Source organism: Camellia sinensis, chromosome 12 (assembly GCF_055761805.1).
Source record: "Camellia sinensis isolate YWXY chromosome 12, ASM5576180v1, whole genome shotgun sequence".
NCBI classification, from domain to species: domain Eukaryota; kingdom Viridiplantae; phylum Streptophyta; class Magnoliopsida; order Ericales; family Theaceae; genus Camellia; species Camellia sinensis.
The window spans coordinates 127,122,600-127,141,781 of NC_138972.1; the positions used below are offsets into that span (position 1 = coordinate 127,122,600).

Here is a 19,182-nt window from a genome sequence, read left to right on the forward strand (position 1 = left end):
ATCAAATTCAAAATGGTAATATCATTCCGACTTAAAACTTCACATGTAAGAAACTGAAATTGCTTCTACATATTGAATAAGCGAAAGCATTTATAAATTTCAAAATGAAAGTCCAAAAAATGAATTATATATTTGAATGTAACATATGCAAAGAATTTAGAAATATTTGCTAAATTTAAAGTCCAAATAACAAATTTTAGATTTTTATCCACATCATAATGGGATAACTTTCAATAAAAGAATGTTATTGAATTAGTATCATAACTGGTAAACCTTTTGCTTTATCAGGTTTAAATTCCTTCAAATGCAGGTCAGTGAACATTTTGATACAAAAGAATCACTCTAGCTAACCCAAAAATAAAAAAATAAATAAATAATTTAACATGAGAGAGCCAACCAACGACACACCGGTAGAAGCAACGTAATCCAATGTTTCTAATATGGATCAATGATCTGCAACAAAATCACTCGCTTAAATTCGCTTCAAAAAACCAATAGCTATGAAAAATCACATCAAAATGCATATGAGAAATCGGAAGAAATTGTAATGAAGAATAATTGCATCAAAAGAAACTGTAACATGAAAAATCACATCAAAATACATATGAGAAATAGGAAAATCAATAGCTATGAATTAAGAAGAATTGAACATAATTATTATGGTCAATTGAATTATGTCATTCAATGGCGAAGTGAGAATAGACATATGTATGCATTACTAAAGTAAACAAATGAATAGAAAAGCAAATAATAGTATAGATAGATCAATTGAGAATGCCGATAGATCATACAAACCTCCAAATAGAATTAAACTCAAATTTTGTAAGGGGAGCGAATAATTTTCTTTATTAAGACTTAGAGAGTCTTGTTATAAGGAAGAAGAATTTTTGAAGGCTATAAAACCAAACAAAATTAAAATTTTAAACAATTAAAGCTTACCTTGTGTGAAGTATCCATTTTTGGATGATCATGCTCCTTTGAGTTTCCATCCCTGTGATAATACATAACTCATTTTCTAGTTGAAGCATTATGTATAACAATTAGTAGGCAACAAAAAAATAATCAAATTTGAAACCAATGTTAATGGGCATGAATCTAACTAAAATTAAACCCAAGGTTCATTAAATAAAATTAAGTGTACTATTTTTTTAAGCAAAGATTACAACCAAATACTTATAAAAGATACTTACCACAACTGAAAAACGAAAGAGAGAGAATGAAACTGAATTAAACATAATTAAGTAGAGAAACGGAACAGTTAAAAATATAATGAGAAACACATAATTAATACTCCAAATGATATAAACAAAATAGTTACATAGGGGAACTAAATTAAACAAAATAAAGATAAGTTTCTGAAATTCAATACATGAAAATTGATTTTAGAACCCATTCAAAAACCCATTTTAATAATTGTGCTGGTTCATTTATCATTTTAATATTTTTGGAATCAAAACCATTCATAAACACATTCAAAACCATTCATTTTCGGAGGCGACGGGACAGGGCGTCAGCGAAGGAGGGTGAGAAAAGAGAGTCTGTAATTTAACAAAAAATTTAACAAAAAGCTAGGGTCTGTAAGTTAAAATACTATTAAATTTTTTTGTTAAATTGCAGACCCTAGCTTCAGGCCTCGATATTACATCAAGATGAGTTTCGGACGATGGTGGCAGGCCATGGGCATCCTGTGCCAAGTCCCCTGATGAATTCAATTCATGTAAAAAGTGATTTAAAGCAAGCTTACAATTATCAAAAATAACTTCCCGCACCAAATTTTTCCAGACACCCTTGAGTGTAGAAGTCCACTCCACAAGGTTCTGAAAAGCCTTCTTTACCCTCACTTCATACCAAATTTGCCTCACAGAAACTTGAAGTGGCCACTCTTGCTCAAATTTATGCATGCATGGTATCATCTGCAAATTTATAAATAAAATAAAATAAAAAACCAATTTTCTATTGCATGTCATCTTATAGCTCTAGTATTTTTACATTGGCGGGTTACTTTTTACCAGTATCTTTATTTATAGCACACCTATATCTGAAATATTATGATTGCACGTCATCTTATAGAGCTCTAGTAGTTAAACATAGGTGGGTTACTTTTTAGCATATCTCTGTTATAGCACCTATAGCTAAAATATTAAGGTGCTCAAACAATCCCAATGCAAATTCACTTTGACAGGAATTTCATCTTAACATGGTCATCTGTTGAAAATCTGAATCACTCCAGGAGAAGTGAGAGCATACACAGTATATTTACTGGGAACCACAAAAAAAAAAAAAAAAAAAAAAAAAGGAAAAAAAGAAAAAAGGGCATACCAAAAGGATTCCCAAGTTATGTTCTGGATAAGCTTGCTGCTCACTGAGGCTCTGCATAATCAAATGTATCATAAGGGAAGCAACAAATCGAGAAAACAAAATAAAATTAATAAAAATACAGATTTAGTAAAACAGTTAGTATTAAGCATTATTTGATCAACACAGTATTTACTTTGAGACAATGCAAATAACAACACATCTCTTGATAACAGGTAATAGAATAAATAAATAAAACCCTTTAGATCAACTGAGTAACAATATGAGGTTTCCTCTATAACATGCTACAGTCATTTGACAACTGAAATGATAATTTTAGATGATAATTCAATACAAATGTGCAAGAATATGGTAGTTATAAACTCATGGTTATAATAGTTCATTTTGGTCCTTTAATCAAATTGTGGTTGATACTTGATTGATCTGATTCCCACATCATAACATTCTACATGCTAAAACAGATTCCAATAATTACCCGCAACATTGCTATGAGCATTGCAAGGAGTGCATAAGAACCAATTCCACCAGTATACACCTGTATATTGAAGACTCTAAAATTAGTCAAATCAGAAGAAAAAGTTAGTAGTAAAACTGATCACAATAAAATAAATAAATCCACACCTCATTTAACTCTCTTTGCTGCAGAAAAACTTTTAAGATCAAACACAATGGCCGTAATGGGGGCATCTTAGATACAACATTCTGAAAAGAGAACCACATATATATTAGAAATTGCAAAAACCAAATCAAAGGAACTCGTGCATTTACATTTACTATGTGTTCATAACTAATCAACTATTTACCCAACTATTATGTGTGGGTGTCTATATACATCAATCATGAGAATAATCAAAAGATTATATCATAGGGAGAGACATCAAAACAAACCTTTATGAACTCAGCAGCTTTTGGTCCGTTTTGCAAATCAAAACTATAACAAAAAAGATACAACAAATATATAATAAGATCAACATTTACTGTCAAAAGAACATAGATTAAAAAGTGCCAAGGGAAAAACTTAAGAAACGTCCTAGCAGGCTGCCTAAAGACCTTTCTAAGCTACATGGCATTCAAGAAATCACCAATATAGTATTTGTCGAAACTTGAAATACCCACACAGAACCCTTCAATGATTTTATATATCCAATCAATTCGGTGCATACAAAAATGTTAAGACAGAAAAAATAAATTGTAAAGACAAAAAATAATAATAATAATAATAATAATAATAATAATAATAATAATAATAATAATAATAATAATAAAACAAAATAAACAAAAAAATGGGTGAAGTAAATGGGTAGCCTAAATGCAAACACACTCATGAATGCTTTAGCAGGAAATTTGTTGAATACAATGAAAATGATAAATTTTGATTGAACCTTATATCAAATGCAACGCCACTTCTCTTCTCTACAAATTTGACGATTGGCACACGTGCCTTAGCAATAACCTGAAAAGTTAAACAAAACACATGTTAGATATTAATAGTTAATAATAATTATTTTTTAATTGTCAAATGAGGCACACCTGTATCTTCTTTGCGATGCCTCTTTGAGATAGGGCCCTAGCAAGGGCTTGCAAACCAATTTGTGGAGTTTTAATATCTGACCCCAGAATCACAACCTACAGTTTGGCAATTAGGTAGCCTAGTTATGGTGACAATATTTAATCATCAAATTTGTTCATCAACAAACAAATCACACCTCAACAATCCAGAACTGGATAAGAAAAAGAAAATTATCATTCTCAAAGGAATATTCATCTGAATACAGTTTGGCATTATAATAGACGTCAACACACTGTCCGTAGTGGAAAGACCATTTCGTAAAATCAATCGGTGGTGGCAATGGCCTTATCAAACCCCGATGGTTACACATTACCCTGATGGCCGGAACAATGCCATCAATGACAGGAGGGACTTTTATACAATCAATGAGAGGTTGCAAACCGTCGTCGCACAAAAGATGGTCGTATTGGACTCTTCGAGCCTGATTTTCACAGGCAATCACAGTTCCAGAGTGCCATGACCCCCGAAACCCGTCTTCAACACTCCTTACCTGGACCAATTTCACATTTTAATGCAAAATCAAAGAAACCCAACTGAAGAACAAACCAGTAAACAAAAACAACTATGAGCAGAGTTCTCTTATTAAACCCCGATAAACAATCATTGATCAAAAAAAGAAAGCATTGATGAAACACAAACTTGTTTATCTAATGGATTCCCAAATTAAACTTGTGACAGAAATATAAATACTAAAGAAAAAGCCCAGGTTTGCTCACCTGAACCGTATGTAACGCCATTGTTCCCTTTTGCCTCATCATCTCATCATCTCATCATCTTCTTTGCAGCCCCCTTGTTCCTCTTTTGCAACGGCTCCGTCGTCAATGGGGTTTGGGGCTGCCATTGCTGATGAAGATTGGGAGAGAGAGGGAGGAAGAGAGAAGATGAAGAGAGAAGATGATGAGAGGGAATGGGCTCCGACAGGGAAGGTTGGGCTCTGATGGAGAAGAGAGAGAGAGAGAGAGAGAGAGAGAGAGAGAGAGAGAAAGAGGGGCTGCGTGTTTTCAAAATTTGAAATCAAAAACAGATGAATGGGAGAGACAAATGGGAGTGAGTGAGACTGAGAGGCTGTCTGTCCAAAATGAGAGACAAATGGTGTGGGATATTTTGAGCCCTTAGATTAACTCAATCTAATGATCCAAATTTTGACACAGGGATAAGAGTCACGTCAAAATTCAAAAACTGAGCTGCCTTATTATATAGATTATTTTATGGCTATCCTGTGTATTTGTAATTTGCCCTTTATATTCCATTTGTATTGAGTAAATATCGGCTTCGTTTGGGAAGAGTTATTTGGGACTTTTTTGACTATTTTAATCATAGAAGACAAAATATGCTATTTTAGTCACAAAAAATAAAATATCACATTCAATCCATAATCATTACACTATTCTCTCACAAAAAAAGTCAAAAAAGTCAAAAAGTCAAAAAGCCCTTTCCAAATCAAGCTTTTTAACCCAAGCTAAAATAGCCAAAAAAAGCAAAAAAATCAAAAAGTCAACCCACTTCTCAAACGGAGGCATCATACTTGCAATTGAATTTTCTTTCACAATAGTAAGGGTGTTTTGAGAAGTTGGTAAAAAGCTGACTCTTTTACTTTTTAATTTTTTTAGTAACTTTTTTAACAAAAAAACTGATTTTTTTAGTTAAAAAAATTAAAAAACCAAATAGCTAGCTTTTTTAATTTTTGCCAAAAGAGTCCCTAGAATTAGGGGTTTTGAGTTATGACAATGAGAGGTTAGTGAGATGTATAGTGGTTGCAATGGCTAGTTTTTGGTGAAAGGGTTGTCTGATGTAGAGTGGTCAAAAAATCAATGAAAATAATATAAAGGAATGTCAATAATGGTAGCTATAGCGAGAGATTTGAGACAACAAAGAATGATGGCAATGATGGTAAAGCCAATTGGAGGGCGGAAAAGGTAGAGGATGGGTTGGAGATGGTGGGAGAGTGGTGGTCAATAGTCCGTGATTGACTACCAAAAAAAAAAGCAAAAAGAAAGGGAAATAAGAGGGGAAAAAAATAGACAATTTTGTAAATTAAAAAAAAAATGAAGGACCTTTTATTTCAATTTAATTCTCAATAAAGTAAATTCCACATATTAGCTACCTTTTAGTAACATTTTTATTTATTTGCATATATTTTTAATCCCTTTCTCTCTCTCTCTCTCTCTCTCTCTCTCTCTCTCTCTCTCTCTCTCTCTCTCTCTCTCTCTCTTCCCTCATAATTTATTTGCAATTTTCTCATAAGTAAATTGATATAATCATCTTATCATTCTTATAAAATATCGGACAACGATAATATAACCCCTCTTTCTTTAATATTAAACATGGAGTTGGAAAAAATAAAGTGAGAATTAAGAAATAGAATGAAAAAAAAAAAGAGTTGTGGGAGTGTAAATGTGACTAGCTAAGATAAAAAAATGGATTTTTAATCAAAATTTTACTAAATATTTAACAGTAAAATTATGGATGTTATTTGGCAATTGAATTTTTTTTAGTTGGCAAAATTTAATACATCACGACTAAAACAAATTTCAGTAGCCTAAAAATTAGACTGACGACGACTAATATTTTTTTTAGTCGCCTATTGTGGAATATTTAGCAGTTAAATTTTTTTTAGTCGCCAATAAATAATATTCCTTGACTAAAATAGTTTAGTAGCTAAACTCTAAACCAACTCCAACCAATATCATTTTTAGTTGCCAAAAACTGCACTTTTGGCGACTAAGTTCCTTTTAATTGTCAAATTTAATCGCCAAAAATATAAATTGTTGTAATGTGTAATAGCGATACTCTAGTAACAAGGAACAGCATGCCCATTCAAAAGCAGGCCTTGATTTGGCTAATTCAAATATATGATTTCATAAAATCTGTGAGAAGTTGTGAACTATAATTTGTTGAGGCTAAAGCTCACAATTATATGCTCTCTTTTTCGCTTTTTCTTTTTTCTTAATGATCCTTACTAAAATTAATGTTTTGCGGTATTTGTACCATTTTCATCAAAATCCTTGTAGGGGATAGATAAGTTCTAAAATATGATCAAATTATGTGTTTCATTTTATACTTGTAAAGTCAAAAGAAAATGATAGATAAAATATAAGAACAAAAAAAAAAAAAAAAAAACAAAACAAAACAAAACAAATAATTTCATCAAAGAACCACAACGTGAGGTCCAAGTCCAAGCTAATTTTATTTCATGAAAAAAAAAATATCCTTAAACCTCGAGACCAATCCTTTATATTTGCCCACAACTACTACCCTCCTTTTTTTTTAATGTATTTCTTGACACTATCTTTCTCTTTGCTAGCCCATCTTTCTTTTCTCCACCAATTCTCCCAAAACACTAATTGAGTCACCATGAAACAGGGTTCTATTGTAGACTTTGTATGATTTTTCATTGCACTAGCTCCTCCATCTTTCTTTCACCAAACTAGTTGACCAACCATCTCTATCAAATTGCAAACCTTTTTCTCCATTTTTTTTCTTTTTATAAATATTTTATACTTCTAGCTCAACTTGTGTACATCAACAATGGAGGTTGCAAGCCTCTTGATTTTGGTAACACGGCTATATGAAAGGTGGTTTGAATAATAAATATATACTCAAGCAATTGGTAAAGATTAGACATGGAATCCAAGATGTTGGGTTTGATGGGTGATGACTATTAGTAGCGTGGTAGTTAGGGAGACAATGGGAAAAAGATATTGTTGCCATGGTGAAGTTCACGAAACTTTCAGTGTTCCATCAACCACATCAAATTGCTCTTTTTACACTTCCATGGCACGACCACATTAGCTATATATTTTAGCACTTAGACCGGACATTTTGGGAAATTTCGTAGATGTAGTCCACATTTAATGGAGAATGGTTAAAAAGTAAAATTTTTAGCTTCCCAAGTAACACAAAACCATCACTTTGTTGTAGTTGGATGATTATCGGATTTGTTAATAGAGATGAAAGAGAGAGTGCACATATGGAATTAAGAGAAATAAAAAAAAAAGAAGAAGAAGAAGAAGATAGAGAACACATAAAGGGAGTAAGAAAGAAAGAGAGAAGGGGAGTGTGTCGTTGACCGAGATTATTTTTGTTTGTGTTGTGTGGTAAAATATGTATAGATTTAAATTTATTAAAAGAGTAAGTTATATTATTATTTACGTCATTGCTATAAATTAATAAAAAAAAATGAGACATAAAAGATTTATATATTAAAACTAACGAGATATAAACAATTAGCTTGTGTCATTATTCATATCATATTATTGTAACTAATTATTAAACGACTTAATAACACTGTCATCTTCTTTTAATTTAACATCGATAATTTATTAGAATTTAAAATTCAACAATAATAACTAATACGAAAGAACCCAACACTTTATGAGTTATAACACGAGCTGACAACAGCCATGCACACCACCACGCGTGTATTCACATTCTCAAATGCAACCCACCCTTTGAAGAGAATTCACACCACATCAAACTTTTCATTTTGCATCAAAGTAAACCACGTGTTTGCTTTTGAGTTCACCCACAACTAATAGTAAAGTAAATTCGACCCGTTTCATCAACTATTTTAACCCGAAAGCGCGACCCGGTTACCCACCTAGCCAGCCACCACCATCACCCACCCAACGCACCCTTTAGATTTTCACGATCTCTTTCTGTTTCCCCCGTTCTCCGTAATCACGGTCCGGAGAGCATCTCACCACCGCTACTCCACCGCCAACACTTCCCCTCCTTCGCGCTGTGTGTGTGTGTGTAATCAGCGACTCACCATCTCACGATTCTCACCGGAGGATTCGAATTCGCACTCCGGATAAGATTCATTACTCTCCAGAGAGGCACATCAACCAATGATCGTCATTGAATTCACCGGAAGAACCGAGGAAGTTTTTTTTGGCCAAGCTACATATATAGAGCAGCAGAGGGAGGTAGGGTTTTGAAATTTGCTCCAAAATTTCCAATCTTCGTTGGATTTTTTCTGACATGAAATTCTCTGGATATTTTCTCTGTTTGAAATGTCGTTGTTATGTGATCTTTTTTTTTTTTTTTCAAGTACTTTTGCTCCAAAATTTCCACCTTAAAGATTGCCCTTGTTTTTTTGTTTTTTGTTTTGGGAGTGAAATTATATTGCAACTAATTGTTAATTATGCTTTTTTGTTAAATTCTTAAATTCTGCTGAAATTCCTGACAAAAGGTACAATGGCCTCAAAACTACACATCACACACTGGTCTCCAATATGTAGAAATAAAAAAGAAAGGAATCCTCTTATTATTTATTTATTTTGTCAAAATTAGCATTAGTATGTTAGTGTAGTTAGATTACAACTGGAGAGTTTGTCGTGCTCCATTAGCTTGAATCCCTGACTCACCACACCCAAAGTTATGGCTACAAGACCATTGGGCCACACCCCAATGTCAAAAAGGAATCCCTTTAACTGGAGAGGAAATGGATGCCAAAAGGTGGCAGCCTACAAATTCTTTCCCATAACGACTCTCTATTCTTGAATTTGTGTTAAAAAAATCCTAGCATTTTGTTCCAACCACACCACTCAAAAAAGAGAAAATCGCTTTCTTGTTACAACCAAAACCCCAAAAGTCGATCCAAAGCATTTGGGCACAAGTAGTCGGAGCCACCCAAAAAACACCCGCCAACCAAAAAAAGTGATGTCAAAAAACTGAAACGACGTGACAATGATGGAATAAATGATCTGACGATTCCTCATTTCTCTTATACATGATACACCATTGAGGACAAAGATTGCAATTAGGTCTCCTTTTTTTAAAAGAGTCATTAATCATGATACTCCTATGAACCAAAGTCCACTTGAAAATCTTAACTTTTAGAGGCACAACTAGTTTTGAAATTCTTTTAAATTGAAAGACAAGAGAAAACCAATGGGATAATCTATGATTTTGTCAAAAAATGATTTATTTGAAAAAATTCCTGAAGAACGAAGAGACCACACCCACTTGTCATTGACATTCGGTCTCAAGGAAAAGTCATCAAGTTTGGCCGTCAAAGATCAACTCAAGAGTCACAAGATCATTGAGATTTCTAAAAAAATTGATGTCCCTAAAATTCAAAGCTAAAAAAGAATTGAGTCATAGACACCATGGAAACATAATGAGAATGTGCCAATCGATACAAATGTGAAAACAATATATTGAATGGAGAGTCACCATCCAAACATCTTGCAAAAATTGAACGTACTTACGTTTCGGGGGTTACCGCCACCCTACAAAGCATGGACACTTCTCCAGAGGCAGTGTATAGGCCTCCGACACGTGTCGGATACGGATATGCATCCGACACACGGTGGACACATGTCGGACATGCTACCTAGCGTATATCCTTTTTTTTTTTTTTTGAATTTTTGCAGTCAAACACGTTTGGGACACTCTTGGACATGTTATGGACTCGTTGGAGATAGAGAGAGAGAGAAACCCTAACCCATTGAAGATAAAGAGAGAGAAAGAGAAAGGGTGAAGAAGAACCCGTTGAAGCTCTAGATCGAGGCTAGATTGAGGTATGCTTCTTCGATCTTTGAAGAAGAACCTGTTCTTTGTTCTACTTCTTTTCTTCGTTTTTCTTCTCCTTTCATCGTTTCTTCTGTTCGTCTCTCTCTCTCTCTCTCTCGCTGTGTGTTTGACTCTTTCTCTTTTGTTTTCTCTTTGTCTGTTCGACTCTTTCTCTTTCTTTGTGTCTGTTCATCTCTCTCTCTTTTGCGTGTTTGACTCTCTCTCTATTCTATTCATTTTTTCTTTTCTTTTTTTTCCTCTCTCTCTGATTAATGAATCATTTTTTTATAGTACCTTTTTTTTTGGCAACAAAAACTTTTTTTCCCTTCTTTCCTTTTTTTGTTTGTTTGTTTGTTTTGGATATTCTTGTTTGTTAAACATTAACATACATAGAATAAATTATTTTTATTTATAGAAAAAATTAATTTGTGAATGATATTTGATATTAAGGCCCTGTTTGGGGACTTACCTTTTTAGCCAAAAAGTCAAAAAGTTACCATTTTAGCCAAAAAGCCAACAACTCATACCAAAAAGTCAAAGATTCTCTTTTCTCTCTACTTTTTGCACATCTTTTCGTAATTAGCCAAAAAGTCATCCCAAACATATAAGTTTTTTTTACCTACCTTTTTAGCCAAAAAGCCAAAAAGTTACTAAATTAACCTGTTCCCAAACGAGGCCTAAAGTAAATAAATAAATACTTATAATATATATATATATATATATTTTTAATTTCACATATAATAAATAAAAAAAATTATATATATTGAGCGTGTTCCTAGCTTGTCGTGTCCCCTATTTTTTGAAATGGTGCATGTCTGCGTATCCGTGTTGTGTCCCTTGTCCGTGTCCGTGCTTCATAGCTGCCACCTATTATGGTTGCTAGCATTTTAAGATTATGAACTTATTTTCAAGAGACTATCATTTTAGTATTAAATAAACTTCATTTTGAATCTCAATAAATGTGATTATGAAATAAAAACATGCGTATCGGTAAGTTTTATTGAATTTGTGTGAAGAAATAAAAAATCCATGGCTCTGGTTGCTGCCATCGTTACGCTGCAACCATTACTTTCTACAACCACGTCATCGCCACCGTTACTGTTACAGTGGCCGTCACCGTTGCTTAAAATCTTGCTTTCAATGAAAGGAATCTAGAAAAAAGAGGAAAGACTTTAGATATAGATTTCCACCTATTAACCACAGAAAGATCCCTACCATTTGCTTGAACCCCATATTTACTCTAATAATTGAATGCTATAATGAATTATCCTAAGGGAAATCTCCATAATCACTTCCCTAGTAATGCAATATTCTTTGCCACTATGTTTCCAGTGGCAAGACCCTTTTTCTCTTTTGGGAGAGAAATAATTTCCCAATTCACCAAATAATAAATGGGAATGCTACATAACATGGACTGCACCAAAGTGAACCTACCTCCTCTAGAAAACAAGGCTTTTTCCAACCTTCGGACCTCTTACCGATCTTTTCCACCACAGGCCCAAAAAGACTCTGCTTGATGGTTATCCCCAATGGGAGTCCCAAATACTTAATTAGAAATATCTCAATGGGGCAACCTAGAACCCCTCCAACCCTTGTAGTTGTCTTGTTGAATGTTAATTCCCACAATGCTATTTTTATTTAGATTAATTTTAAGACTCGAGACAATCTAAAAAATTCTTAGGTATGCTATGTGACTGCATATAGTTTGATATGTTGTATTGTTAATCTTTTGTCTCAATTCTTGTATTTCCAGTCTCTCTCTAATTTGAGAGATAATAATTTTAGGTTTTTAATAAACAAATGTTGTCATGTAAGAATTGGCACATTTGTCTCAATTTGTTAAGAATCTCTATCTTTTAGAATCAGGTTGTGATTCTGAACTTTTTTTTGCAATCATCATTTGTGGTGAATGTTGAATTTTATTCATAACCCCTTTCTTGTTTTCCTCAAATTTTAGGTAAGACAGTGATGGAATTGTTGAGACAAAAATAATTTCTTACACCAGTGGGGATACTGAATGTTATGTAGGAAAGTTATATGAAATGCAGTAAGCCAAAAGTGAACATAATTTTGAGGCGAAGTGTATAGTGGATTCCTGGTGAGTGTTTGTTTTCCCTCCTAAGCAATGGATTCCAATGTCATCACTGGGAATATAAACTTAGAGCCTCAAGATGATATGGAATTTGAATCAAATGAGGCAGCATATGCATACTATAAAGAATATGCCAAGTCTGTTGGTTTTGGTACTGCCAAATTGAGCAGTCGTCGTTCAAGGGCATCAAAGGAATTTATTGATGCAAAATTTTCATGCATTAGATACGGAAACAAGCAACAGTCTGATGATGCTATTAATCCACGACCTTCACCAAAGATAGGTTGTAAAGCAAGCATGCATGTAAAGAGAAGGCCAAATGGAAAATGGTATATTCATAGTTTTGTAAAAGAGCATAATCACGATCTTCTACCAGCTCAAGCACATTTGTTCCGGAGCCATAGGAATGTTGATCTACTTAACAATGATTCTAAAATACGAAGAAAGAAGATCTTGGCTGCGGTGTCCAAACAGTACAGTGCATATCAATATACTGGTTCTTTGGAGAACTACATCCGAAATCAGCATGATAAAGGGCGCAATTTGACTTTAGAAGAGGGAGATGCTCAAGCGTTGCTTGAACTTTTTGTTCATATGCAGGAAGAGAACCCTAAATTCTTCTATGCTGTAGACTTAAATGAAGAACATCGATTGAGGAATGTGTTTTGGGTTGATGCCAAAGGCATGGATGATTATACTAACTTTGGCGATGTTGTTTCTTTTGATACTACCTATGTCACGAACAAGTATAAGATACCATTAGTTCTATTTGTTGGGGTGAACCATCACATTCAGCCCACGTTGCTTGGTTGTGCATTGATTGCAGATGAGACGGTATACACATATGTTTGGCTATTACAAACATGGTGTTTATCAATGGGGGGGCGAGCTCCACGAGTGATACTAACTGACCAAAATAATGCCTTAAAAGCAGCAGTTGCAGCAGTCCTTCCAGACTCACGGCATTGTTTCTCCCTGTGGCATGTAGTGGAAAAGATCCCTCAACAACTCAATTATTTGAGTCCTTGGCATGATACCTTTATGGAAAAATTTAATAAATGCATACTTAGGTCATGGACCGAAGAACAATTTGAAAAGAGATGGTGGAAATTGCTTGACGGATTCAATCTTAGAGAGGGTGAATGGATGCAATCCTTGTATGAAGATCGTAAACTATGGGTGCCCACTTTCATGAGAGATATATCTTTTGCTGGACTGTCTACAGCCTCACGATCTGAAAGTTTGAGCTCTTTTTTTGACAAGTATGTCCATGGAGAAACTAATTTGAGAGGCTTTATTGAACGATACAAAGTGATCCTCGAAGATAGGTATGAAGAAGAAGCCAAGGCAGATTTTGATGCATGGCATGAAACTCCGGAATTGAAGTCTCCTTCACCTTTTGAAAAACAAATGTCACTAGTATATACTCATGAAATTTTCAAGAAGTTTCAAGTCGAGGTTTTGGGAGCAGCTGCATGTCATCTCAACAAAGAAAAAGAAGATGAGGCTACAATTACATATGCTGTTACAGACTTGGAAGATAATCAAGATTTCATAGTGGAATGGAATGAATCAAAATCAAATATTTGTTGTTCATGCCGTTTGTTTGAATATAATGGTTATCTCTGTCGACATGCTATTGTGGTTCTCCAAATGTCTGGTGTTTTCAGCATCCCATTTAAATATATACTGCAAAGATGGACAAATGCTGCTACAAGCAGGCATGCAATTAGCGAGAGATTGGATGACATACAATGTAAGGTTCGTCATTACAATGATCTATGTCGACGAGCTATAATTTTGGGTGAAGAAGGGTCACTTTCTCAAGAGAGTTACAATATTGCACTAGGGGCCATAAAAGAAGCACTGAAGCAATGTGCAAGTGTTAATAACTCTACTGAGAATGATTTGAGACTGAGCACCTCAGTGCCACTTGCAATTCATGGCAGTGAGGAGGATAATCAAGGTAGCGCTACATGTAAAGAGCAGACACCTAATCTGAAAATGACGAAATCAAACAAGGCTTCTAAGAGAGTGGAGGCTGGGAAAGAGAAGGCAAATGATGAAAATAAACGAAAGAAGGTTAGTGATGTTGATGGTTGATTGATTGATCCATGTTATTTGTTTTACTTTTAAAACTTTTCAGAATCATAAAAAACAAAAGATAAATTTTATGCTTATTAACATTTTAGGTATCTTTCGAACTGGACAATGTTGATAATGTTGGGACACAAGGAGGCTTTCACCAAATGGTTTGTTCTTCTTTCATTTAAGTTCAGATTTGTTTTATTGGGGCATGTGCATGTTTGAACCCTACTTTGATTCTGTACATTCATTCTAATTCTAGTGAATCTAAATAGAATGTATTCAAAAAATCACTTTGGTTGTCTAACTAAATATGCTATCACAAGATAAGAGATTATGTTTCTTGAAACCTTTACCTTGCCATTGATACAGATTAAGTTGAAGGTCACCAACCCAAGTGCTTACTGTTAAAATCCACCTACTCTCCACCTACTTCACCCACTTAAACCTACTCCACTAAACCTAACCCACTACACCACTACCACCTCACCTACTCCACTAAACCTAACCCACTACACCACTACCACCTCACCTACTCCACTAAACCTAACCCACTACACCACTACCACCTCCACTTCACCTACTCCTTACCTACTACACACTCACCCTCTTCTATATATAGGAATCATGAATCATTGTAATAGAAATCAATATATCAATCAATAATAATACATACAATTTATTCTCTCTCTTTCTCTATACATTATTTCTTACATGGTATCAGAGCTGGTTTAAAACCTAGTATTTTCGCTTCTCCGGCGGGCGGCAACCTCACCTTAGCCGCCCGCCGGACCTCAACCTATTCCGCTGATAAAATCAACAAAGATTTGTGCAACTGTAGTCATGTGTGAGGCTGATGGAGAAGAATTCTTCACCTCATATGACGAGACAGTCTGGAACTGGAAACATTGCAACATTCTGCTCTGGAATTCTGCAGCAGCTAGATTATAGCTTGGTTGAGTGCCAAGCTTTGGTTCTTCCACCCACTCTTGAACTTGCCCAGCAAAGTGTGAAGGTTCATGCTTGTGTTGGAGGGACTAGTGTGCGCGAAGATCAGCGCATTCTCTCCAGTGGGGTTCATGTTGTTGTTGGTACTCCTGGTCGTGTGTTTGACATGTTGCGGAGACAATCACTTCGCCCTGTTTACATCAAAATGTTTGTCTTGGATGAAGCTGATGAAATGCTGTCACGAGGTTTTTAAAAATCAGATCTATGATATTTTCCAGTTGCTGCCACCCAAAATCCAGGTTGGGGTGTTCTCAGTTGCTGTCACCCAAAATCCAGGTTGGGGTGTTCTCTGCCACAATGCCACCAGAGGCTCTTGAAATCACCAGGAAATTCATGAATAAGCCTGGAAAAAGAAAAAGCTCATGCTAGGATTTGCGAAGTGATTCGCTGCAGGAATTTTGGCTTTGGATGAAACCCTTACCATACTCCACTCATTCTCTCCAACTGTTCTAACTTTTTATTTTTATTATTATTATTATTATATCAAATAATCAATGCACTCATGTTCCCCACTAACAGTGTCCACTTTTGACCCAAACCATTTTCAATCCATCATTTCTCCTTCACCTTTTGCACCCCACTCACCGACTCTCTCTCCACTTTATCACATGGGTTTGTCCCTCTCTCTCCTCCATTTGATTTCAAAAATCACTTATTTTTATTTATTTTTTCCAAGTCACTTTTCCTCTTTTTTAAATACCCTACTTTATTTTGAAACAATCGCACTGATGTTTTTCATATAATCCATCTATAAATATTTTTTATCTATTTTCTTTCTCCCTTGTTTTCTTTCATTTTATTTTTATTTTTTCAACAAAACACTCCCAAAACAAAAAAAACAAAAAAACAAAAAAAAAAAAACAACATTTTACAAACTTGTTATTTCTTCATGCCGGGGATCAACCCCGATCAGCATTTTACACCATAAAAAAAAAATAAAAATAAAAAAAATAAAAATAAAAAAACACAAAACAAAACAAAACACAACCAACACAAATCGGAACAGTGGGATTTTTCTTCTCGCCTATTCTGCCGGTCTTTTCTTCTTGCCTCCGTCCTGGGCGGTCCTTGACGGTGTTGCCTCCGTGCTTCCTCGACCACCAAGCAAGTTGCCTCCTCCCTGCTCCTCCACTGCAGCATATGGTGGACCTCCAAATCGGAACATCACGGTGGCCTTCCGCTTCAGCTCCTTGTTTTCTGCCTTTAGCACACTTATCTCTGCTCGCGCATCCTTATACATGCGTTGGAGCAGAGCCAGTTGGGCGTTTAGCTGCTGCACCTCATTTGTCCTACTCTGCAGCCGGTTCGACAAATTTGTGACCGCCGTCATGCTTTCCACACATGCCTTCAGAGTAAACTGATTGGCCTCCACATCCGACTGCGCTGCCATTCTTTGCTCCACCGACCGCATCGGAAAGTTCAACGGAGCAAACTCCGGGGCGCTTGGTTGAGGTTCCAGTGCCACCGCACCAGTTCTCTCTCTTGTTGACTCGTTGAGGTCGGGAAAGAGGGTGAGCAGTCCACGGGAAGACGAAGACGAAGCCATTTTCTGGGCCACAGAGTGTTATACAGAATCTCTCTCAGAAATCTCTCTCAGAATATCTCTCACAGGTGTTTTTGCCTCAGCCTCAGCCTCTGTCTTATAGCCGAGGCAGCCACGCGCATCGCGCGCCTCTTACCGACAGACGACAAACGGGCGCGCAAGCCAAGGCGCCCACGTGCCTCGCCATCATCATGTCCGGCACACCTTTTTATGGATTGGGCACGCCTTTTGATGGCACGCCTTTTGAAAAATTGGGCACACCTTTTGAGGGTGCATTTTTTAAGGGTCCGACAAGACTCTGTAAACTGTCCCGACATTAATTTCGGTTAGTTCCTTTATGGGTCCGACAAGACTCTGTAAACTGTCCCGACATTGATTCCGGTTAGCTCCTTTACGGGTCCGACAAGACTCTGTAAACTGTCCCGACATTGATTCCGGTTAGCTCCTTTATGGGTCCGACAAGACTCTGTAAACTGTCCCGACATAGATTCCGGTTAGTTTCTACAAGGGTCCGACAAGACTCTGTAAACTGTCCCGACATTGATTCCGGTTAGTTTCTACAAGGGTCCAGCAAGACTCCGTAAACTGTCACAACATTGTCTTCTACAACGGTCCGACATGACCCCATAAACTGTCTTCTACAACGGTCCGACATGACCCCATAAACTGTCTTCTACATCGGTCTGACACCACCATACAGTGTCCTCTACAACGTTATGACACCCCATACAGTGTCTTCACCAACGGTCTGACACGACCATACAGTGTCTCCTATCCTTTTTTATTTTTATGTATTTTCTTGTTTTGTTACTCTCTCCAAACTCAAGTTGGTTAGTTCCTATCCCCCTTGAGTTTGCGGGGGGCTGTTAAAATCCACCTACTCTCCACCTACTTCACCCACTTAAACCTACTCCACTAAACCTAACCCACTACACCACTACCACCTCACCTACTCCACTAAACCTAACCCACTACACCACTACCACCTCACCTACTCCACTAAACCTAACCCACTACACCACTACCACCTCCACTTCACCTACTCCTTACCTACTACACACTCACCCTCTTCTATATATAGGAATCATGAATCATTGTAATAGAAATCAATATATCAATCAATAATAATACATACAATTTATTCTCTCTCTTTCTCTATACATTATTTCTTACACTTACTTAGGCTGTTGAGAAATTTTTTGTATGAGGCAGATGATATTGCATGTCAGCAGTATAACCATAGTGCATTTTTAATGTAGTTTGGTTTGGAATTCTAGCTAATATGTAAATATGTGTGATATGAAATGGTACTACATGTTTGGGGGAGTAGCGTCAAACTGATTGTTACATGGGCACCTTTCAACATAATTCAGTACAGCAGTGAATACTCTGCTCCCACGCCAATAACATACCGTCTATAAACGGAAAAAATAAAGTTGTTTGGGTTTGATTCTGATAAGTTTGTTTATCAAATTAAATCAATGTGGCAATGATAGTGGAACAGATTAAACTTCTTCAGTCATTAACTAGTCCTTTCTGTAATGGGTAGAATTAAAATTTTGAGCTACATTCTCACATTGTTTAGTTATGCTTGATAATGGCATGTATTGCTTATAATCCCAATGTTTTATTTTGCTTGTGGCAGGAACTCTCTTCGTTGAGGCCAACACAATTACATGATCTTGTGCCAGCACATTTGCATAATGTAGTGCCAACCATGTTTCATAATGTGGCATCAACACAGTTTCATAATGTAGCTTCTACACATGTTCATGACTCTAGGCTTCCGCATTAGCTTGAACTTTATTTTGTGGACGCTGGTTATAGCAGAATGGATCAGTTCCTTTCTTTTTGTTGTTATTTTTTTTCTTTTGCCTTTGTAAATTAGAAACAATAGTTAACAAAGGAAATGGTAACTTCTGCTTTTATGCTTCATATGCACCTATTCTTATCCAATTTATTTTTGCTTTCTTTTGTTTCTCATATTTTTGGCCTTAATTTCCGTTGATTTGAGTAGGGTTGATCTGGGAAATGGTGGGGCTGGATGGA

General features: G+C 35.8%; 2 protein-coding genes across 7 annotated transcripts; one reads left to right on the forward strand and one right to left on the reverse strand.

Moving 5' to 3' along the window:
* Positions 1–181: 181 nt before the first annotated feature.
* On the reverse strand, positions 182–5,050 carry LOC114261413 (poly(A) RNA polymerase protein 2-like). Of its 6 annotated transcripts, none has more exons than XM_082897642.1 (11): positions 4,603–5,050; positions 4,023–4,376; positions 3,847–3,942; positions 3,699–3,769; positions 3,205–3,247; positions 2,938–3,018; positions 2,792–2,851; positions 2,320–2,370; positions 1,770–1,913; positions 940–991; positions 182–453 (listed from the first exon to the last, which is right to left on the reverse strand). In XM_082897642.1, exons 1-10 carry the CDS (start codon positions 4,642–4,644, stop codon positions 968–970), a joined length of 966 nt encoding a protein of 321 aa, XP_082753768.1. In that variant the 5' UTR covers positions 4,645–5,050; the 3' UTR covers positions 182–453; positions 940–967. The 6 variants fall into 6 exon arrangements, with proteins under 6 accessions (XP_082753768.1, XP_082753765.1, XP_082753770.1 ...); XM_082897639.1 differs by having other exon boundaries at positions 1,745–1,913; XM_082897644.1 differs by having other exon boundaries at positions 4,200–4,376; positions 4,603–4,847.
* Positions 5,051–8,267: 3,217 nt separating this feature from the next.
* On the forward strand, positions 8,268–19,068 carry FRS4 (FAR1-related sequence 4). The gene is made up of 4 exons (XM_028206314.2): positions 8,268–8,814; positions 12,363–14,579; positions 14,690–14,749; positions 18,779–19,068. The coding sequence occupies exons 2-4, from the start codon at positions 12,531–12,533 to the stop codon at positions 18,926–18,928; spliced, it is 2,259 nt and encodes a 752-aa protein (XP_028062115.2). The 5' UTR covers positions 8,268–8,814; positions 12,363–12,530; the 3' UTR covers positions 18,929–19,068.
* The last annotated feature ends 114 nt before the right edge of the window (positions 19,069–19,182 follow it).